The sequence below is a fragment of the Miniopterus schreibersii genome (assembly GCF_964146895.1).
Source record: "Miniopterus schreibersii genome assembly, chromosome: 3".
NCBI lineage: Eukaryota > Metazoa > Chordata > Mammalia > Chiroptera > Miniopteridae > Miniopterus > Miniopterus schreibersii.
This window is the reverse complement of record NC_138103.1, coordinates 82,572,284-82,595,083: the sequence shown is the minus strand read 5'-3', so window position 1 is coordinate 82,595,083 and position 22,800 is coordinate 82,572,284. Positions and strand designations below refer to the sequence as shown.

Below are 22,800 nucleotides of genomic sequence, written 5' to 3'. Positions count from 1 at the left end.
AAGATCCTGGAGGCTCCTGACACAAATGGAACAGAAGAGTGCCTCCCCCCTTCTGCTTGGTTCATTTCCACCTCCACGGAGCCCAGCCTCTCTGGGTACTTGGGACCACAGTGGTGGCAGTCAGCAGAGGGACAGAGCCTCTGGGCTACAGCTGAGCTGAGTGACCCAGAGGAAGACTCCACAGAAACAGAGCACCAAGATCTCCATGTGGGGTCAGACCTGAAGGGCTGCCTCCGTATCCCTCGCTGGTGTTGACCAAGTGAAATGAATTAGGCAGCTTTGCTAAACTCGAAAATGACAGAGTTCCTCCTATGTACATCTCTCTGTGCCACCAGAATGGTGCCCATGAATGTCCTCGCTGATGCTCTGAAGAGTATCAACAATGCCGAAGAGAGAGGCAAACGCCAGGTTCTTACTAGGCTGTGCTCCAAAGTCATGATCTGGTTTCCAACTGTGATGATGAAGCCTGGTTACATTGGTGAATTTGAAATCATTGATGACCACAGAGCTGGGGAAATTGTGAACCTCACAGGCAGGTTGGACAAGTGCGGAGTCATCCGCCCCAGATTTGAGGTGCAGCTCAAAGATCTAGAAAAATGGCAGAACAGCCTGCTTCCATCCCATCAGCTTGGTTTCACTGCACTGGCAGCCTCCGCAGGCATCATGGACCATGAGGAAGCAAGACGCACACACACGGGAGGGAAGATCCTGGGCTCTTTTTCTGGGGATGTAATACATACGTGCAAATAACACACCTCAATGGACAAAAAAAATGAGTTTTATTCAGAGGTCTTAGGATTTGCAAATCAAAACTACCACCAGGTAACACCCAGAGTAGTCTGAAGAAAAAAGCTGAGGGTCCTTGTAGTAAAAAGCACATCATTGGCAAGAGTCAGTCCTGCTTAGCCTCGGGGTTGGTCTGAGATGGTGATCTTCCAGGTGGCCAGTGGTCTAAATAATGGATGTCAGGTGGTCTGGACACTTGAACACTCTTTCCAAACCCTTCAGAGGGTAATCTACAGGAATTTATATATCCCCAGGCATTGCTGCACAACTGAAAAGTTCAGACTTTTAAGTCCTCAGGCTAAAGCAGAATAAAATCATTTCCTGGTGCTTTGGCACATTTGGTCTGAACCAGTTTTGCCAGCTTGACTGTACAGACTCCACCGTAAGCCAGCTCAGCTCTACCAACTCCATCTGGTTTTCTTCACTCCCTCTTTACCGGGCCAGCATGAAGGGGACAGGAATGGGGTGGACATCCACCTCCAACTCTGCTGATTCAGAGCTGAGGCGAAATATTCTGGAAACGCAGCTTGGATCTATCTGTTGCAATGTATGTTCACCCTCAGAAATAGAATTTGCAAGTCAGCACCCTCCCCCACCCTCCACCCCCCGAGAGATGACATACTGTGTTCAGGTCGCACCAACTAAACAAAGGCCAGTTCATGTTTCTGTCAGTTCTCTGTTTGGACTTTAGGACCCTCACGGGACCTTAAATCAAACAAAAATAATTTTGGGGACTACAGTTTTTTTAAGGGAATTCTATTTCCAATTCCATGACAGTCACTCTTAAGATCCGCCTTTTCACCCGGCCGGGCGTGGCTCAGCGGTTGAGCATCCACTTAGGGTCCAGGAGATCACGGTTCGATTCCCGGTCAGGGCACGTGCCCGGGGTTGCGGGCTCGATCCCCAGTTGGGGGTGTGCAGGAGGCAGCCGATCAATGACTCTCTCATGACTGATGTTTCTCTCTCTCCCTTCCTCTCTCTGAAATCAATAAAAGATATATTTAAAAAAAAAAAGATCTGCCTTTTGAGACAAGGGACAGACACCAGAGCCTGTTCACAACGGGGTGGGTACTCGCACGGTGGCACGTATTCCTTCTTCATTCTCTACACCCCCTGCAGACACATGCACAGCCTCCCCGGCTGTCAACATTCCCCACCAGGGAGGTGAATGCCACCACCGATGAACCTGCACCCACACACCACCACCCAGGGTCCACATTCCCCGCGGACTTGCGTGTTCAAACAAGCTTCTTCGTGGCCTTTATACCTCACAGCTCCTTGCCAGCTAGTTCCATGTTCGTCTTTGGCAACAGTCTAGCACTTGAAGGGCACTCAAGGGGAGAGGGGCAGAACACACGTCACTTCCAGCTTCTGGCCCCACTTTTTGTTCACCCGGGGAGCCCAGCAGACCTCGAGGGTTCCAGGACATCTCTGCACCGTGAAGTCCAGGTCCCGCCTTGGGATCGGGGAGGCTCTCCTAAGTCCTCTGTTCCTTCACTGTCCCATCTGAGGGGAAGCTGCTAATTCACTATATTAATTCTCCCTTTTCTGTCTCCTGATAGGCCAGAGCATCTTCATAAAATGCAAACGCCCTATGTAAAGAGCGCCTGCATCCTGCTGGTCAAGAGTTTCCAATGATTAAAGAAAAGGGCTGCCAGTTTTAAGCTGCCCATCTCCCTCCCTACTCTGTAGCTTCCAAATAGATTGTTTTACTCAAATGGATCATTTACTAGTAGGAAAGATTAGCCTTGAAGGTTCTTACAAGGACACAGTGAAGAGCAATTACTAAATAGGCCCCCCGGACGCACTGGTCACACTCAGTCTCCCTTACCAGAAAAACTCACACAACGTGGGCATGTGGTTAATGACAAGTTGTAATTGATGCCAAGGTTTTAAAAAGCACTTTTGACATTAAAATGTGTTTTTCTCTGTGTTAATGGCATGTCTTCTGAGTTTTCTGTTTGAGGTTTTTTTAAATTTTCCTCTTTAGAACAAAGAAATCCGCAAGTCCTATCATGCCATTCTTTCTAGTGTTTCTAAAATGGAAACAGATAAACACACTTAGTAATTTCTCACAACACACAATACAAATTTTATGAAACAATATGATTTAGTATAATTTAATTTAAATTTAATTTAAATGCAATATAATTTAAAAGTTTTAGCTTCAAAATTAATTATTTATGGTCTCTAATCAATAATTTCTATCTCAAAAATTAAAGCATTGTATTTTTTGTACAAAAATGAGCATTTATTTCTAGGTGAAAAAATCAGTACTATATTTAAAGATTTTTCTTTATTGACAACTTCAGATTTTAGTCACTAGTTAACAAAAGTACCCTTCCATTTAAAAAGTTGGCCAGGTGAAATTCAAAGACTGTCTTAAGTCTATGAAACTTTCGCACTGACAATAGTATCTTTTGGTTTTTCTCTTTATCTACAGATATTTTTATTTCTTAAAAAATGGTGAACATGAGTAAACTTCTGTCAACATCAGTAGATGTGCTGTAAAAACACGGACCTCTGACAACATTGATTTTCAGTGTCAGTGGGGAAAGTGAGATGTCTTTAGAGCTCATATTTAAAAACAAAAGGGGGCACAAGTTAGTAGTGGTTCTAAGCCGTATTTCACTGTTAAAAGCGACCATCCCTCACAGGTCCAGGGGAGTTACACTGTGGCCGCCTAGAGAAGAGTGGAATGCTGGGGAAAGACACCTGTCACCTGACCCCTTGCTGCCCTCAAGCTGCAGGAGAATGGAGGCCACTGGAGCTCATGTCCACAACTGGGGAAGAACCGTTAACCAAGTGAAGAAAAAATATCTGCGAGCAGAATTTTATTTGGACTTTCACCTTAGTAGAGTCCCGTGGCTTGAGAACATACTTTGCCATGAACACACCAGACCAGGGTCCTTCTGGCAACAAAGAGGGGCTGCTCTAACCTTCCAGGGCCTTCCCAAGCCTCCCAGTAGGTCCTGGCAACGCTACCCCATGGTCACCCCCCAGGAATCTCATCAGCCAGTGCTCCCAGTTGTCCGCCCAGCCAGGAGGAGGAAGCCAGTGCTATCCCAGGGCAGGCAAGTGAAGGGAGCTCTCCATGAGGGTGGGGACTGCTCCCACCACTTAAGAGGAGGGAAGTGGCAGAGGGGATGGACCCCAAGTCAGATGTGGGAGGCTGACAGGTCTGGTGGTAGGATGATGCCAGTCCTCCTCCTGTGGCTTGTCACTGGTGTGAAGGGTGGGCTGGAGGCATTGGTGACATGCTGGGCAGGGTGCAAATGCCTCTGGCAATGCCCTGTGCTGCAGGCTGGGCTGCGTCTGCTGAGGGCCTGGGGGTGGCCCCAGGAAGGCAGGAGTGGCTGTGGGACGGGTGTGGGGTGAGGGGGCTCAGGGAGGACTGAAGGAACCGTGGCTGCAGAGGAAGAGACAAGAGAGAGATCCGAGAGGGCAGTGTTGGGCCATGCAAGGGCCAGACGGTGTCAGAAGTGACATGGAGAGGAACAGAGTACCTGAAGAGTCACAGGGAGTGGTTAGGAAGCTGGTGGATGACAGACTAGAGGAAAGACAGTGGACTATGGAGTCTGGAGGCACAGTCAGGTGGCAGGGGCCTCAGAGGGGATGCGATTTTGAAGGACGGAGCAAAGAGAATGGCTTGGAAGGGACAAGGAGTGAGGGCTGTGGGGGCAACCAGGGTTCTGTAGGGCGGGAAGCAAGACAGGAGTTGGTCCTGGGCCCACTCTAGTATCCCAGACGTGGAAGGTTAGGGAGAGTAGGAAGAGACGAACATCTGGGCGGTGATGATGGGCCTGCCAGGTAGGGCTTCTCAGCAGCCCAAGGGGACGTCTCCTCCTAGTCCAGGCCCCAGCCCCGGGCTCTCTCATCCTCACAGCCCTCAAGCCCGCTGGCTGTCTGGGTATCTGTGCGTGTGCTGTCCCCAGGATTGCAATTCCATGGGCCCAGGGTGATCTGATCCATAAACTGCTTCCCTGGCACAGAGTAGGCACTGCATGAACATGTGCTGGGGACATACAGCTCTAGATGGCAGGTGTGAGGCTTGGGGACAACACCTCACACAGGCACTTGGGGGTGGTGGCTCAGGAGGTGCAAGAAGGCCTTGATCAGTCAGTGTCAGTCAGTCTCTCTCTCCCTCTCTCTCTCTCTCTCTCTCCCTGCTGAAAGCCTGTGGGAGCCAGGCTCCATCCTGCCTCACCCAGAGCCCCCTCCTCTATAATCACCAGGCTTCCTGGCCCTAAGCTAATGAGGGGCATCGACACCACCCTCAGGGAGCCTCCTCTGCAGAGCCACAATCCCAGGTGGGGGGTGCCACCACTGCTCCCCAGGCTGCTCTTCCTCTGCACCCCCTAGGTAGCAGAGTTTGGGGCACAGTCAACACCCGACAGATGTGTAAGGAACAGAGAATGAAACTGTCCATGGCTGCAGTCATGTCCCGCACCTGCAGAAATCCATTTCTGTGTTTCATTGTTGAGGAATGAATTCTTTCTTATTTTCTAACATGCTATTATTTTTAACCAATTGACATACTGTACTTAAGAATTGAGAGAAATTTGGATAAACTTTTCTTAAAGACAGGATAAATGTTCTCCCTTTGAAGTGTGAAGAGAACTGAACTTAACCCCCACACTACCCCGGATCCCCCAGAAGGAAAGCTGCCTCCTGCCATAGCTTCCTTAACGCAACCTGGAGACATCTCATCCCGGTGTGGGAGCCTCTCCCTCCCGTCACAGCAGGGTGAGCTGGGGCCACGGTATCAAAGATGCATCAGAGGTGCAGGGTGAGGGGGAGAAAGCTCCCTCGGGGTCGGTGCGCCCTCGTGCCGGGGAGCGGCTATACTCACATGTTCTCCTTCAGAGAGGTGAGGTAGGATTCCGTGTCGGAAACGGAAAGATCCGAGTCTAGTCTGGACAGGTACTGGTAGACGTAGGAGAAAGTCTTAAAGGGGATTCGCGCAGGACCCCCCTCCGGATCTTGGGTCAGGATCTCGCACAGGTGCTTCATCGCAGTATTCAAGGACTAGAAACATCACAAACAGGGGCAGGGGGGACAATTACTGCTTGAAATTGCTAAAATCGGAAGCAAAGATACCAGCAGAAAAGACACTTGATTATATTTTACAGAAATTCTCCCAAAAGTACAGTATGTTCTTGATCTAAATTAAGAACTGGGTGAATGTATACTTGACATAAAAGGGGGGGTAAGGGGGGATGGAGAGGATAAATGGGGGAAAAGGGGGACATCTGTAATACTTTCAACAATAAAGATAAATTTTTTTTTAAAAGAATTAAAAAGCAAAGGTCTCATCAGGATGCAAGTGGTCTGAAAATATTTTTAATCCACAGGTTTTATATCAAAATGGGAATGAATTTTTTTTTAAAGAGTCAGTTCTGTAACTGAGCTTTTAAAAAGTCTTTTATTGATTTTAGAGAGAGGAGGGGAGAGGGAGAGAGAGAGAAACATTAATGAGAATCACTGACCAGCAGCCTCTCGCATGCCCCCCACTGGGGATTGAGCCGGAAACCTAAACATGTGCCCTGACCAGGAATGGAACCAGCGACCTCCCGGTGCATGGGACGATGCTCTACCAACTGACCTCCTTAAAGACACACTTCTTAAGCCAATGTAGAGTCCTCAGTCTCCTTGGACCCTTTGGCTAGGATGAAGCAAACTGTTATCGACTAGAGGTGCCATCTGTGGAAGGGGGTGTTGGCAGGGTCCAGCTGATGCCCACCTGCCCATTGGGCTCTGTACAGGGCCTGCCCTTGCTCTGGCCTTGTCTCAATTCTGGAAAACACAATACCCCCCTCCCCAGCACACTATGCATCTCGCTCATGCTCCCTCCCTCTGCTTGTATCGGTCATTCTCACCCCACCCTGGCAGACATTCTCAACTTTCAGCCCAAATGCCCATCTTCCGGGAAGCCTTCCACCTACACCACTAAGCCTCCAGAGCATGTGACCTGTCCACCCTCCCCTTCAAGCCATTCAAGCCATGACCAAATAAGGAGATGCATTGGGGGTTGGGAGCCATCGCCTGTGTTGAAGACTAGGGCTGGTTTCAGTACTAGAATTGTCCCAACCCTGGTGGCTTCACAAGAGCACCTTGGAGAAGCAGCAGGGTCCAGCCTGCGTACGCAGAGCTTGGCAGCAGAGTGCAAAAGTGGCTCCTGAGACCTGGCTGCTAAATTTCCAGGAGTTTGGTGAGATGGTTGATCATATGTTGGTAGGTTGAACTCAGCCATGGAGGTAGCAGTTACACCACATTCATGGGCAAACGCTGCAAACTGGGGCCTTCCTCCCAGGGAAGCTCCTGAGGGAAGACTCTGGGCTGCACTTAGAGCAAGAAGAAAACCAGTGCAATGGGCACGAAGGGCAGTCCCGGGGGAAGCCGCAGGTGGAGGGAAGGTCACACAGACCTGCTGGACTGGAGCAGTGACTCTGGGGACAGCACTCTGACGTCCTCCGGGACATGCAAAGGGCTGGAGCCAGGTCTTTTTTTTAATCTTCACCCGAGGTTATATTTTCTGTTGCTTTTCAGAGAGAATGGAAGGGAGAGAGAGAGACATCGATGTGAGAGAGATACATCGATTGGTTGCCTCCCGCTGGGGACAGAGCCTGTAACCGAGGTACGTGCCCTCAGCCAGAATCTAACCAGAGACCTTTCAGTCCAGGGACCAACACTCTAACCACTGAGCCTAAAAGGCCAGGGCCTTTTTTTTTAAAAAAAAAAAAGCAAAAAACCACACATTATCTGCCAGTTTCTGTGAGTCAGGAGACCAGGCACAGCTTAGCTGGTCCTCCTGTCGGGCTCGTCCAGGTGTGAGCCAGGCCTGGTTTTCGTCCAGAGGCCCCAGTGCTGAGAGAACTGCAGCTTCACTGGGTGTTGGCAGAACTCATCTCCTTGCTGCTGAGGGACTGACGGGCCTCACTTCTGGCTCGTGTTGGCTGGCAGCCACCCTTGGCTCCTAAGGCCGCCTGCAGGTCCTGGACATATGGCCCTCTCACACCATGCAGCTTGTTTCTCCAACACTCCGGGAGCTCAACCATGTTCTCGCAGGAAACATGCGAGAAAATCACCTGTGCTTTCGGCAGGGGGAGCAGAAAAGGCGCGACAGAAGTGAGGCTCTTGCTCAGAATGCACGTCTGAGAGCCCGATGGCATATCCTTTCCTCCTCGGTCATCACGTGAGATGAGGACAGTGGGGCCCAGAGAGGCTGTTACTTGCCTACAGTGAGCCAGCTGGGACCAGAAGCAGGCAGTGCTGACCAGCACATTCCACCTCACTGACCCAGGCAGGGAGTGACGGGCAGACACGCTGCCACATTCCCAGGATTCCAGGCACTGGGCCTAAGGAGATGAAGGCCTGAGAGAGCGGCTCCCCCATGGCCGACAGCTGGGACCCATGCTGGCCGCTGGCCGGCAGGGACGGAATGCTGGGTGTAGAGCAGTCCCCACGATGCTCCAGCGGAAGGGTCCCTTGTTTTCTGCACTTCCCTGAGAGGACCTGGTAAAACTGAAGTGTTGCACAATACATGTTTCTTGCTTGAAACTTTGCAAAGACATTATGTTGGATCTTGCTTTTATATCTGACCCAAGTGGAAGGAGGTCCTGCCGCCAAGTGTGAGAGCCCAGCAAGGACGACAGGAAGCAGCAGCTGGCGAGGAGCAGGCAGATGAGGTCTGTGTGATGGGAGGTATTTAAGGAAAAAATACATCAAAACATTCTAGCATCGATGCCTCCTGCAAACGTGTGATGACAGTGTTAACAGTTCTGACAGTAAGATTTGCAGTAAAGAATTCATAAAGCAACTTGCATGGTTTTGCACTGTGAGTTGTTTCCTATAAACGGATTTCTCAACTCCAAAAAACGGGAGGTAGTCAGGCTGCTTGCTCACTGCCTTGGCAGGTGGCCCCCTCTTCCCTCCTGCCGTGGCGGGTTCACTCTTGGGTACCTAAGCCTTCCCGGGTGGGGGGGACTGGCATGCTCACTTTGTTTTTAGCCAAGCGCTGAGTCTGAGCCCTCATCTGACATGTGAGAAACACGGCGTGGAGGCACCTGTATTTCCTGAGCATCTTCCATGTGCCAGTTCTGTGAAATTTTTCAGTCTCAGAATTTTAGCTGCTATCATGACGACACACAGAGCCACCTCACACACACACCCCCAAGGGTCCCTTTTATCGAGCATGGAAATAGAAATGAGAACAATACTTTGACCCCTTCAGATAGAATAAGAACAGAGAAGTTCTTGCTTCCTGAGGGGTGGCCTGATGTGCTCAGGAGGCCGACAGACTTAATATCAAACAGTGGAATTAACCCCAATCTCATTTTTAGAAAGCCTGCCAGTCTTTACATCTCATTTTCTTATCCTCACAAGATTTCTCATTTAAAATTCGGTTCTGGGGCTTGCAGGAGGTGAGGTTGGGAGACCCGCATTCTCCAGGTGGCTGGGACACGATCCCAGAGTGAAGCCAGCCTGTTCAGGCCCGCACTGCCCTTGGCATTGCCCAGGAGAGGGATGAAGGGGCCACGATGTCCAGCATCTGCTGACGTGTCGACTGTCCAGTGGAAAGCACACCCCACCTTCTCTCCTCTTCGCCACAGAGGAAGAGACTCAGACCCAGTAATGGGGTAAGTGGTGCTGGGGGCAGGGGAGCCTAGAAACCCAAGAGCAGCCCCTTCTTCTGGGGGAGCAGTTACCAAACACCTCTGGGCTGTAGGCCCTCACTTATGGGGGCAGTTGTATTTTGTCACTGGCCTAGGGGGGTAAAGGAATCTTCTTGGCCATCGCAGAAGAGGCTTCAGAGGCCAACTGGGGAAACCTGAATGGAAGGCGATGGGGAAGACAGGACACTGTCTCCACCACCAGGACAGGTGACACCATCAGTGATCCTAAGCATTAAAGCAGATCAAAAGTTTTTTGTTTTGTTTTTTTAAGCATGGGGATCATTTTTTGAGCTTCAAAAAATTGCAAACCAAGTCCCCCATTTCTCACTGACCAAGAAAGTCCATGATGACTTTATAGGAGCATTGATGGTGTTGCAGACAGGTAAAGACACAGGTTGTGACATATATATGTGATCATTTGGCCAGGTGAGCGTACCAGGCACTGGGGAAGGGGAAAGGAATCACTATCACTACTGCATGCACACCTGCACCCGACCTGCCTGGGGCAGCCCACGAGGTCCTTGACCCCCACCTGCGGCTTTCAGCGCAATGACCAGAGCAGAGCTCAGAGCTTGAGGAGATAATAGCGGTCCGCTCCCAGGGCGCAGGACTTTGACCTCTTTTGTGGACTCTGGAATCACCAGCACCCAGAGCAGGGCCCAGCACAAAGCGCTGCTTCATACACATTTATGGAGGAATGAAGGAATGGGCTCTAGTCTTTATAGAACCTTAAATTCTTTTCATCTGCTGGAGTGACTTTTAAGAGATTTCAGAGCACGGAGAATGTATCAGCCACGCACCAGGCGGGTGCCATGGACGCAGGAGCAGGAAGAGCGCCCACCGTGGAAGCAGAGAGACAATATTCCAGCTTTACAGAAACCCTCAGCGCAAGAGGCAGCAGTCCTTCTAAACTGCTCATTCACCTCGCTTCGCTTCTCCATTCCCTCCGTTTCAAAGGTGTTTTTTTAAAGCATAAAGATAAATGCTAAGATGCCAAACTACACCAAGAATCGTCTCCTGGAAGTCACAGCTTCAAGTTAGAGCACCTTCAAGCCACCCGCCAACAGGGGACAGTGGCATCAGTAGGCAAATCTCCGCATCCACACGGGAGCTGGCTCCCAGGGCATCCCTGCCCTGCAGCCCGGGCGCCAATGCTGTTAACTGAGGCCCTGCAGCTTGTGGGCCGGGGCAGGCCCAGGCGGAGCCAGCACCCCCCCACCATCCTGAGTCTTGCACACCTGACCCTCGTCCTGGCAGACAGCTGTGGCCATGGCTTCCCACAGCAGGAAGGGGCCCAGAGAGAGGCAAGGCCAGGGCCAACAGCAAACACTCCCGCAGAGGTGGCTCAGTCAAGGGACAGAGCTAGACCCCACATAACCTACCGCAGGAAGAAGAGAGGCTGTGTGCTGTTTCCTGTCCCTTCACGCAGTTTAGAAGCTGAGGCTCCATCCTCAACAACGCCTCCATCTAGCGCCACGCTACAGCTGGATAAGAGCCTCATCTTCCAAAACAGATTCCTATGGTTTTAAATCCAGTGCTTCACTTTTACCAGTAGGAAGATAGAATTACAAAGATGGATACCAAAATATGAAATATTCTGCTTTCTCATTATTAAAATCTAAATTTTACAACTAAGTTTAGAGGCACAAACATTAATTAAAACATTAATTCAAATATTCCATATTAACTTTGTATCTTGATTTCACAGAGTTCTAGAGGAACAAAGCTACATGAAATTTTCTCCAGTAATTAAATTTACTCGTCTTGGCCTTCCCTGTAACACCCCACTGAGCCACTCCTCTCCCAGTGACACCTGAGCCGGTCTTTCCTACTTGATCAACCAGGGTCTAGCCCTCAGCATCGTTAGACCAGGGCTGACCCCCCTCTCTGTGGCTGACAGAAACACAGCCTTTGGGCAGTTACACAACAGAAGCAAACATTAGGCAGCCACCAGCCCGACACCTGAGCTTCCTGGGCTTTCAGGGTTTCTCGCTGGGGCCATTAATGGGCAGTAAACTGCAGTGTCCCCCCACAGTGGGCATTAAACATCAGAGGAGATGATCTGCAGCAGTCTGTAATGATACAGATGAACAAATGCGGAAATCTAATTGGGAATGAAAAAAGATTCCAGAAGATTAACAACAACACAATTATCTTTTCATAAAGATAAAACCAACTGCAATTAAATAAGGCATTTCTCAGGGCCTGTATGTGATAACAGGGAAGGGTGAGATTCAGGAGAGCTGGCTTCAGGTGAGGTAGGTTACTGTCAGTTAGTGATCATGTCAGGTAATATTACATAAAGTACTTTTTAAAAGTCAAAACTGGCCCAGCCAGGCGTGGCTCAGCGGTTGAGCGTCGACCCAGGATCCAGGCGATTGGGGTTGGACTCCCGGTCAGGACACATGCCCAGGTTGCGGCTCGATCCCCAGTCGGGGACACGCAGGAGGCAGCCGATCAATGACTCTCTCATCATTGATGTTTCTATCTCTCTCCCTCCCTCTCCTTCCTTCCCTCTGAAATCAATAAAGGTATATTTAAAATAAAATTAAAATTAAAACTGAATCCGAGAGGCTCAAGCATGGCCCCAAGGTGATTGTGCACCATTAAGTAAGGGATATGAATTATCCGGTTATGTACTCTGGGGTCCAAAGACTGAAGTGAGGGTAAAAAAAAAAAATTGCTCATCTCTCAGTAAAGCAAATTCTCTGTTCTCAACCTCCTCTCTTAAGAGCTTAAAGTGGTAACTGTCCCTTCACTCGACCTGTGTCTCACAAATTGACTCAAACACGTGAGCTGAAGAGACTCTGGACTTCCACAGGGAGTCCTGCCAATGTCCTCACAGCTCCAGCCCCTCCCTCCCACCCCCACCTCCTGGGCACATGAACCTTCTCACCTCAGAAACAGCAGGATCATCTGAATCTTCACTCCTAAGTGCTTGGGTTACATTTTAACATCAGCAAAGCTGTACTGTATCTGTTAGTTACTAATAATAGGTTTTAACTAAAGTATAAAATAATTCTGTGCCTCTCTCCACAGATTAGGAAAACAGATATTATCCATTTACCAAATGATGTGTGGTTTAATAAAACCTAAATATATTTCAGTGGTATCCATATGTTTTATCTCCTGTTAACATCTTTTAAATTGAGGTATTAGAAGTATTTAACTTCTGTAAATTAAAATAACTATAAGCCTAAAAATACAATAGGTATCTGAAAAATATTGCTTTTCTGACACAAAGTTACTAAAGTAATGAGTTTTCTTCAGTGACTGAAACCCCTAAGTTATTTCCCAGCCAGGCCTATGATTACACAGAATTATCAATATGCTATTTCTAGGTACGTACCCCACCAAGCATGCTACATCCAAGGGCTAAAAACTTTATCCACTCTATTTTGTGTTCACAAGGATCCAACTGCAAGACAGCTCTGAATTTTTCGATTGGCAGGCACAAATTTTTCCATTTCTGCTCAAGGTCGGCTAATCCCACATATTGCTTGTGGCTACACTGTTTAGAAAACACAGTATAATACAATTTACATAAGTTTTAAAATCCAGGAAATACTATAATGCTATGAATGCTTGAACATATCCCAAGTACCCCACCCCAAGCAGGGACAGGTAAGCTCTGAATTCAAGTTTCAGTTAGCCCTGTGGAAGGAAGGGTGGACATGAGCAGCAGAGGGACACACATGCCAGGAGGGGGGCAGAGAGCTTGACAACAATCCTGACAGCAATTTACTTCTTAACTAAGGGCTGTGAAGCAAATATAGCATAGTGTTATAGCTTTAAAAACAGGCATGCCGATGCTGGGCATGTGATCCTCTATTATCTGACTATAAAGCTTTGCAATAAAAAACTAACCTCAATAAATAAAATAAAAACTTTTAAACTCCAAGCCCACAAACATGTTAACAGTTCTACATGGGAGAAATCTTAAAATTAAAAATAAATTTATTTTTTCTACTGTTTTAAAACAGTCTAAGAAAATGGATAACTTCTGCAATCTGCTAGTACTAGGCTGTGTGATGGGCTCTGGCGGCACTCGCATGCCCTTCCCCAAGCTACCCCCTTTCAATGGGTATTTGTTTCCCTGTTAACAGAGAGCCATGGAGAATCCTAGTTTCAGAAATCGATGTATCCGGCACAGAAGCACAGTACTTCCAGATGCATGGTGGGCACTATGTTGTACACCTGAAACTAACATAATATTGTATGGCAACTATAAATTGTTTTTAGTGTATAATGGGGACCAGTCACTTTAAAAATCAAGGTTATGTCATCGGTGTCATTTTCAGCAATACAGGCCAATCACCATGAATGCCAAGCCTCAAGCGGGGTGATGTACTTCCTATTAATTCGTTTTCCTAAAAACGAGCAGGTGGGGCAGGAGAAGACTCGACAAGGGCTGTCTGGGCAGGGCCAGGCCCAGGCTGTCTGGAGGGTTGGAAACTAGCCTCCTGAGGGCAACTGTCACCGCAGCAAGTACAGAGCTTTCATAAACATGTAGTCAAAAATGATTTGCAACCGCTAAGTCTAAAGTGTCATGCTTTCATATTTTTAGACTTTTTTTTCAGCCCAGCAGCATCTAAGCGTCTTAATTTGGTACTTAAAAGACATTACATTTCACTTTTCTACAATCTAATCGTGAACAGCTATTTTGGATTCTTTCAGCTCGAGAAAGGCACCAAACGAGTTCCCCTTTGAGCGAAGCGCAAAGGTTTATGGCAGGGAGCGCAGCTTGCGAGGAGGTTGAGGCGCTGGCTTCTGGCAGGCCGGGCTCCCTCGGGCTCAGCTGGCGGAAACGGCCTCATACCTGCTTGTGCAGCACTTTAAGCAATCCTTGAGTCAGGCCAGTGTCTGTTTTCTGAGTGGCCACGGGCATTTCGATTCTGTCCTTTATAGGAAGTGGATCTCCTCTTGACAAAGCTGAAAAATACCTAAGAACGACAGACATATCTGAAGACTCATCAATACACAAAAAGCAAATTAGTAATAATCACTGTGCTTTCTTAAACAACCCCTGAGTCCAACAGTGATTAGGGAGGAGAGCCCTAGAGTCCGGAGGCCCAGGTCAGTCCCGGTTCCTCCACTCAGCTCTCCTACTGAACCCTCTCTGCTGCCTCAGCGTCTCTGTCTGCCAACCGGGGATGACAGTCCCTGTCTTAGGGGTCTTGTGAGTACTGAGCAGACACCACACATGCTGTTCTTATCAAGCAAACATCACGAGTGGTCCTGAAATGTGGCCAGAGGAGCTGGAAGATGAGGGATACAGTATCCAAGGGCAATGTCATGGTCTAGTCATTCCACTTTAACAGCTGATCTTGGTCTTCCCTTTACTGGGCCTTGCTACTTTTCCAGGGGCTTGAGAGCAGCCATCTCTGCCTATTCAACTCCAAGGCACCCAGATCAGGGATGTCCTGTTAGCTCCACTGGGAATGGGCTGCGACACTCTGCTAAGTCAGAGGCCGCCCCTCCCCAACCCCCACTAGTCCTGCCTGGTTTGGTTTTGGGTGTTTTTTTTCATATTTTTTACCTTAATTGTTCCCTTCTGGGCCCCAAATATTGCTGCTTATATTGAGGGCAAGCAACGGCACAGAAATGTTCTGGGGCAACAAGTCAAGAGGGGGCATACACCCAGCCTCTGGCTGGTGGGGAGGGGGAGGGGTTGACAGACAAGTTCTTCTGCAAAACTTACTCCCCTTTGGGCCAGCATGCCAGAGGTGGCCAGCTTCTGAGCCCCATCAGCGGCACCTCTAATGCCTAACACCACGAGAAAACCAATATATCCAGGAAAAGGAACACTAGATCATCCACCAGGGCCACAGGTAATAATTTAAAAGATATGAGTAACTGGAAACATCTCTGAATAGGTAAGGAAGCATGGAAAGGTTTCTGATAGGCTAAAACAAAACAAATTTGATACCTCACCCCTTTTTTCTCCACCTCTCAAACTCAACTTTGCTTTCATCCTTTTAAGACAACTCCAGTCCTGTCTTGTTTATTTAATGGTCTGAGGGAGAGTCAAAATGACGGCAGCAGTGAGTTAAGACAAATGTGAACCTTAAGACCAAAAGCGCCAGGCTGAAGGATGGGTGCTAAGTTCTGCCACATTGTTCCTAATTAAGATTTTCCCCTACTACAGGGGCTTCATTCTTCATAGCCTATCGAACCCATCCCCAAGCTTGACAGAGCCTGTAGAACAGTGGTTCTCAACAGGGTCCTTCCCCTTCCCAAGAAGGCACTGGCACTTTCCAGAGCTCTTCTGGTCGTCACCACGGGAGGTGGATGATGTTACTGCCATCTAGTGGGCACAAACCAGGATGCTGCTAAGGATCCTACGGCCCCACCTCCCTCATACACCACCCAAAAGTTGTCCCCTCCATAATGTCAAGTGAGCTGAGGCCTGCATTAGTGGCAAGACTCTGCTAGTTCTCTGGAGGCATATGTGAGTGAAAACGGCCTTTTGGTACTTAACCAATGCTGGCCTCCATCGTGCTGCGTGACGCACAACTGCTCCATGATGCAATAAGGCACAGCTGACTAGCTGCGACATCACAGCACAGCACACAGGTGGTGGTGGGGGGGGGGGGGCTGGACCACCTTTGCCGCTGGAAAGCCTCATTTGAAAAGAATGCTAACCTGCATGTCCCCGAGTCTCCCACGGCACACTCGCTCCCATATGCACCCTGGTTTTCCGCTCTGTTCTTATTTTTCATTTTCTTCTTCCTGCCACAGCCCCTTTGTTCATATGCTGTGTCTTCCTCCCGGAAAACCCTCCACCTTGTCTTACCCCATCTCTGCCTACGACATCCTTCAAAGACCAACTCACCTTCTTCTGAATAACACCCTAACAGGTTATCTTCTGAGAGCTGGAACACACTCGAGTCCATGACACACACACTGCTTCATGAGCAATGCTTGCTTTTTCTCTTAAACTCTGAAACTGTTCTAGAAATGAGTGGCGTGGAACATTCAGAAAGTTCTCCACTAAGCCTTTTAAATTAAAGTGAAGTTTAAAATAGTTATCTCTAAAGCGTTATCAAATATAATTTAATGTTCCAATAAAAATGATTAAATCTTAGAGTGTTTTCTGGAATACAAATAAATCTTACGAGTCCTGACTATCCTTTGTCTGTTTGCTTGTTTCCTGACGACCTTCTTTTAGGCTTGAATAATGGTTAAAACCAGGGGCCATGAGTTTTTTGGAAGAACCTTGAGCGGTTATTTCAGAAGCAATTGACTAAAGTGTTTGTCAGAGGCAAGGGGCAGTTAACAAGTAGTAGCTTGTAGGGGAGATTCAGTAGGATATCTAGGTCCTAATCCCGGAATTGTGGGTTGCATTTTGAGTGATAATAGGGACTTTGCCTACGATGTAAGGATTTTGAGATGGGAAAGTTACCCTGTGTTATCTGGATGGGTCCTAAATGCAATCACAAAGGTCCTTAGATGAGGGAGACCCAGGGAGACTTGAAGAAGCCACCCTACTGGCTTTAAAGGCGGAGAGGGGCCAGGAGCCAAACAGGAGGAATGCAGCTCCACAAGCTGGGCAAGGCGAGCACACAGGCGGATTCCCCTTGCAGCCCCCGGCAGAGCAAGGCCTGGCCAACATCTTGACTTAAGCCTGGTGAAATTAATTTTGCACTTCCTGCCACCAGAACTGGTAAGAGAATACATGTCTGTTGTTTAACGACATCAAATTTTATGGGATTTTGTACAGCAGTCATAGGAAAATAATTCACCTTGGAGATATATATACATATATATATGTGTGTATATATATATATAGTTTAGAGGTCAGCAAAATTTTATATGCTAGTTACTAAAACATTTTATTTAAATTTATACTGATCGTTGTGATCATAAAATTGAGCTTCGAAGGCTGTTTACCGAAAAAAGGCAAAGCGCTTACCTGTAAAATCAAAAGGTTTTATTAACGGTGTAAGGTCTGTTGACCGTAACTTTAGAACTAGGCCTGTCTGCTCCTGGAAGTACAATGTTTGCCGCAAGAAACCGTGAAGGCTCATTCTCTGGGCACCACGCTGGGCCGCGCTCAGCCGCCGCAGCCTCGGGCCGAGGCCCCCAGCACGACTTGGGGGGTTCTGGCTGAGCCCCCCACTATCACTTCACACGTAAAACAGAGGGGCTGCAGTCGTAGCTTCACACAGCACGGGGCGGAAACTTTACACCCGATGCCCTTGCTGTCTAAATCCAGTCTCCCTGCACAGACACCGCCCAACAACGGACCTGTTCCTTGGAGGTGAGCGCGCACCCTGCGGTCGCTCCCGGTCACGGTCAATGGGCGGCGCTGCTCCCAGGCGCTGCGGCGTCGCCGCCACGCCGCCAACGCGGAGCCAAGCGGCCTCCCGGCGCCCCCCCGGCGCCGCCCCGCGCCCCGGGCTTACCCCGCGGACCACTGCAGCACGTCGGCGGGCTGCGTGCGGATCGCCGCCTTGGTGAACTGCTTCAGGATGTCCGGCAGCTCCGGGGGAATGTGGATCTGCTGCGCGCAGAACAAGGTGTCGGGCAGCGGCATCGCTCTCCACAGACCGGGACCCGCTGGGAAGACCGAGGGGCTGCGGGGCAGGAAGGGCGGGCAGTCAGCCTGGGGCCGCCCGCCGCCCCCAGGTTTGGGACCGGGCGGGGGGAACGGGGCCGGAGCAGGCGTCCGGGCGCAGGCCGCTGTCCCCGGTTTGGGAGCGGGTCGAGAGGCGGGTTTCGCCGGTCCGGGGAGGCCCGCGGGTGGTCTTACCCGCTTCTCTCCCGCCTCCTGGCGAAACGAGGGCCAACCGCCCCCGCTAGCGGCCCAGACGCAGCCGCTGGGGAGCGCACGCCGGCGCTATTGTTGCGCGGCAGTATCCAGGCAACCGGGACGCGCGCGGGCCCCGCCCCCTAGCGCCGCGCACGCGCCCACGCCGCGGGCCGAGGGTGGGCCGTCGCCCGTGCGCGTTCGGGAGGCAGTGCGCCTGCGCAGCCTGACTCGGACCCCCCACCCCCCCAACTTTACCGTTGATAGTTTAGAGCTGCACGAGCTGACCGTTTGGCGTAGAAAAGGGCCTTTCAGATTTGATTTTGGGTGGTGGGCACACAGTGCAATATACGGATCTTGTAACATGGAAACCCACACCTGCAACCTATGTAATGGTATTAACCAATGGCACCCCAATAAAAATAAAAAATAAAGCAATATTTTAATAAAAAGAGAAGGGGCCTTTTGATCGCTTTTCCACTGCCGACTGTGAACGGCGAATTCACAATGGCCGCCCCCCTCTTCCCTGCTCCAGCTACGTGAAGCTCGGCCTTAGGGAGGGGTGGCGGGTCCGCCCACGTTGGACACGGTTACAATCGCGGGGCGACCCGTCCTCCAGCACGAGCCCCCGAAGGAATCTGGCCCCTGCCTCCCTCAGCCGCCTCGCTCATCCTACCGTTTCCCCTTGAGAACTGATCCTTCAGATCTCCGTTTAAAAGCTCAGAGTTTAGACAGCGGGGGATTTCCAGCCAAAAGACTAACTTGTTTCCTAACTAAGGCGGGCGCTGAGCCCGGCTGGTTGAGCGCAGGAGAAAATAAGCCGCCTTCCGATGCAGCAGCTCCGGGTGGAGGCGAGAAGGAACTGTTCCCTCCTGGGGGCGCGGACCGGCAGCAGGCTGGGTGGGGCCCTGGTGGGGGGCATCCTGGCTGGCAGCCCAGCTGCCCCCGACACCCACACTGACCGCGAGAGGCCCCGAGACCATCTCCCCTGGACAGGAAGGTGGAAAACCTGAGCGAGCCGCGTTCAGGGGCCGCCAGGGACAAGCCCCCTTCCCCCTAAAGGCTTCAAGCCCCAGCCGTGACTCCTCCACACACGGTTTCAAATGAACAGCATCAGCAAAAACTGAAACTAGTCACTGATGACGACGATATGGGAAAACAAGGAATCTCACACTGATGAGAGAGGAGTGTTAATTTGGCACTTTCGATGGTTTAGCAATCTTACTTTAAGGAATTTGTCCTACAGAAGTTCTAGCCTGAATATATAAAGTAATATGGACAAAAATGGTTACTACAGCATACAACAAAGTGGGTTCTTTCAGAAAAGTTAAATCATAGTCTCATCCACAGAATACAAAATTTTAAAATGGGGTGGCTACTTATGTGCCGACATAAAAAAGGTGTTTCAGAAATATAAAGCAAGCACCCTGCGGAGCGTCTGTGGAGCATGTCACCTGCACTGTGATAAAGGGGTCTGTGAATGTATGTTTATATGCAGGGCATGGACTGGAAACGTATGCTAAACCACTGACTGGTTCTCTCTGGAGAAGGGCACAGGGCTTTCAGGTTTCATTTTAACCATATATAATTTTGATTCTGCTCTACTTAAACAATATTGAATGTCACAAGGGCTGTTTTGGAATACAGGAGTAATTCCCAAATAGCTGTTTTTTAACCTCTGGAGCTTACATCCATGTGAGGGAAAATATGAAAATATCAACAAAATAGGTAAATCCTATAGTACATTAATAAATATGAGAAAAATACAGCAGGAGACAGGAATGCCCCAGTAGCTGCAACTTTAGATAAGCCTAAGAATGACGCTTTAGTAAATAAATGAGGTTGGGGAGAGCCTGGATAAACAATATGAAGGCACAGCAAACAAGCGCAAAGGACCCTGAGGTTTGACCTGTTTTAGAGAAAGAGGCTGAAGCCGTAAACACAGAGTGTGATGGGTCAGAGAGGGTGTGAACTTGTGAAAAGTTCTGTTCTGACTGATTCTATCTTCTCAGTGAAATAGGAATAAAAGTCATCAGCCAAAAATGAGAAAATAGGAAAGTGGCACTTTGAGAAAAAAAGGTATGAAAGGGTCCAACAGAGCCAATATGAACATAGTATTATTTTTTGAAATCGAAGTGCATTTATCATGCAATAAATTGTACAAATTTGAAGAGTACAATTTGGTAAGTTTTGACTTATGTGGACATGTCATACCAGAACCCCATTAAGAGAGTGAACACGTTCATCACCCCCATTTCTTCATGCCCCTTTGAAATCCAAGTTCCTTCTCGACACCCAAACTGATCTTTATTCTATAGACTACTGGAGGTTACTTTGCATTTTCTATAATTTTATATAAATGAAGGCATACAGTACATTTTTGGTCTACTTTCACCCAGCATATTTGGAGCTTTGTACATGTTGCGTGTATCAATTGCTTTTCATTGTATTGATAATCACTTATTCATTCACCTGTTGATGGGCACAAGGTTTCCATCTTTGGGCTATTACAAATAAAGGTACTATGAACACTCATGTACAAGTCTTCATATGGACTTACACTTTCTTTTCTTGGTAAATTACTAAGGAGTGGTAAGTACATATTTTAACTTTTAAGAAATGTTCAACTATTTTCCGAAGTAGTTGTACCATTTTATGTTCCCTCCAGCAGAGTATGGGTGGGGGCCCCAGTTCCTCTACAACCTCATCAACCCATGGTACTATCAATATTTTCAGTTTTCGCCTTTTTAATAGATGTGGTATCATATTGAGGTTTGAATATGCATTTTCCTGATGACTAATGATGAACAGCTTTGCATGTGCTTCTTTACCATCTGTATACCATCCTTAGTCTTTCTGAATATTTTACCCATTTTTAAAATCGACAAATAGGTTTTCTTACTATAGCATTTTGAGACTTCTTTATCCTGAATGCATGTCCTTTTTCAGAAATGTTTGGCAAATATCTCCTGCCACTCCATGGCTTGTCTTTGTTCTCTAAGCAGTATACTTCAAAGAGCAGGTATTTTCTTTATTTTCAATTTGGATCAAATCCAATTATCAAATTGTTCTTCTATGGACTGCTTTTGCGGTTCTATCTAAATCTGTGATTAACCCAAGGCTGAACATTTTCCTTTTTTTCCTTCTAGAAGTTATACAGTGTGGAGTTTTATACTTGATTATAATCCATATTGAGTTAATTTTTGCACATGTTGATATATGGATCAATTTTTAATTTTTGCATCTGGATGTCCAATTATTCCAGCACCACTTGTTCAGCTTTTGTACCTTTGACAAAAATCAGCTGTCCATATACATGTGGGCCTATTTCTGGACCCTCTATTCTGCTCCATCAGACCAATGGATTTGTGCAGCCAGCAGAAGGGGTTCATCCATTTGGGCAAAAAAAAGTGAATGAATGGGCTTCTTGGCATGAAGCTTCTTGCCCAACAGAAGTTACTGGAAGAACAAGCAGCAGAAAGACACAACACTGTTACCTACGTGAAATAAAATTTCAGAAAGATGATTAAACAATGTAAAGTGCAAAAAGGGACCTTCACCAGGTAACTGGCTGTGGACATATGGACGGTTTTAGTGAAGTGTGGGACTGAGTGGAAGTAGACTGCAGGAAGTTGAAAGAGGAATTGTGGAGGTGTTGGGGGAGGGTGCCTGTATATACCAAAGAGTAATTAAGGACGTACCTAGGTCATCACAGACTTCCCCCAGGTAGATCCTTTCTCTATGTTGCTCGTGGCATTTTATTCGTCTAATAGAATCTTTTGCTCATTTTTCTGTTCTTTCCCACTCTAACTGCTCCTCGAAGGCAGACCCCATATGTCATTCAACTACAGTGTTAAGTACAGTCAGGGGAAACAAAACAGACACCAGAACAACATGGGGGGGGTAGGAGGGGAGAATGTTACCTCCTCAGACCCTTAATCCACTTTGTGGTATGGGTTCTATGTTTGCAACAAGAAGGGCTGAAACTTCAGGGTGGGACGGGGGTATTAATGGTCCCTTTGTGAGATTCACCATGCAATTTCCTTTGCTGTAAAATTTCAACTTCAGAGATTAAAGATGCTCTATAGTTCAAACTGTATTTCACCTACCACCACATTTAAAATAAAATAAAAATGCACTTGATTAAAAAAATCATAAGGGGGATAAATGGTGATGGATGGAGATTTAGCTTAGGGTGGTGAACAGTACAGAGTACACATGATGCTTTGTAGAACTGTGCACCTGAAACATGCATAATTTTGTTACCATCACCCCCAAGAAATTCAAAAAGGAAAAAACAATCATAGAAAATATTGAACCTAGAAACAAACAAAAATTAGAACCAAAAGGATCTCTTCATACAGAACACTTAGGAGGAAAAAATCCTCATGCAATCCTTTTTTCTGAGACTTAAGGTCAATTACATAAAAACATTTGATTTTACTCTATCCAAATATCCACCTAAAAGAAGCAACCTGGTGAAGCTCTGACATTCCAATCTTATAGCTGAGGCACAGAGGTGGGCAGCACAGATGAGGGGCTTTATTCTTCCTGGTGAAGACAGTCTATTACTACAGTGAGGGGGAG

At 48.1% G+C, this 22,800-nt stretch overlaps 1 protein-coding gene and 1 pseudogene across 3 annotated transcripts; one reads left to right on the top strand and one right to left on the bottom strand.

The window, feature by feature from the left end:
• The first annotated feature begins 336 nt into the window (after positions 1 to 336).
• On the top strand, positions 337 to 750 carry LOC308554598 (small ribosomal subunit protein uS8 pseudogene; annotated as a pseudogene). Its single transcript has one exon. The product of its transcript is annotated as a small ribosomal subunit protein uS8 pseudogene (transcript).
• A 1,892-nt stretch (positions 751 to 2,642) lies between these two features.
• On the bottom strand, positions 2,643 to 19,066 carry ROPN1L (rhophilin associated tail protein 1 like). Of its 2 annotated transcripts, none has more exons than XM_081131889.1 (6): positions 18,890 to 19,066; positions 17,870 to 18,040; positions 14,281 to 14,404; positions 12,811 to 12,972; positions 5,639 to 5,814; positions 2,643 to 2,822 (listed from the first exon to the last, which is right to left on the bottom strand). In XM_081131889.1, exons 2-6 carry the CDS (start codon positions 17,998 to 18,000, stop codon positions 2,759 to 2,761), a joined length of 657 nt encoding a protein of 218 aa, XP_080988015.1. In that variant the 5' UTR covers positions 18,001 to 18,040; positions 18,890 to 19,066; the 3' UTR covers positions 2,643 to 2,758. The 2 variants fall into 2 exon arrangements, with proteins under 2 accessions (XP_080988015.1, XP_080988014.1); XM_081131888.1 differs by lacking the exon at positions 18,890 to 19,066 and adding an exon at positions 18,217 to 18,381.
• Between the last annotated feature and the right edge of the window lie 3,734 nt (positions 19,067 to 22,800).

Excerpts from the sequence above, each read along its gene's own strand:
- ROPN1L (XM_081131889.1), bottom strand. The coding sequence starts at position 18,000 with ATGCCGCTGCCCGACACCTTGTTCTGCGCGCAGCAGATCCACATTCCC. Across the intron at positions 14,405-17,869 it reads GTGCTGCAGTGGTCCGCGGG|GTATTTTTCAGCTTTGTCAA; the intron begins GTAAGCCCGGGG and ends TGTCGTTCTTAG. Across the intron at positions 12,973-14,280 it reads TTAAAGTGCTGCACAAGCAG|TGTAGCCACAAGCAATATGT; the intron begins GTATGAGGCCGT and ends TTTTCTAAACAG.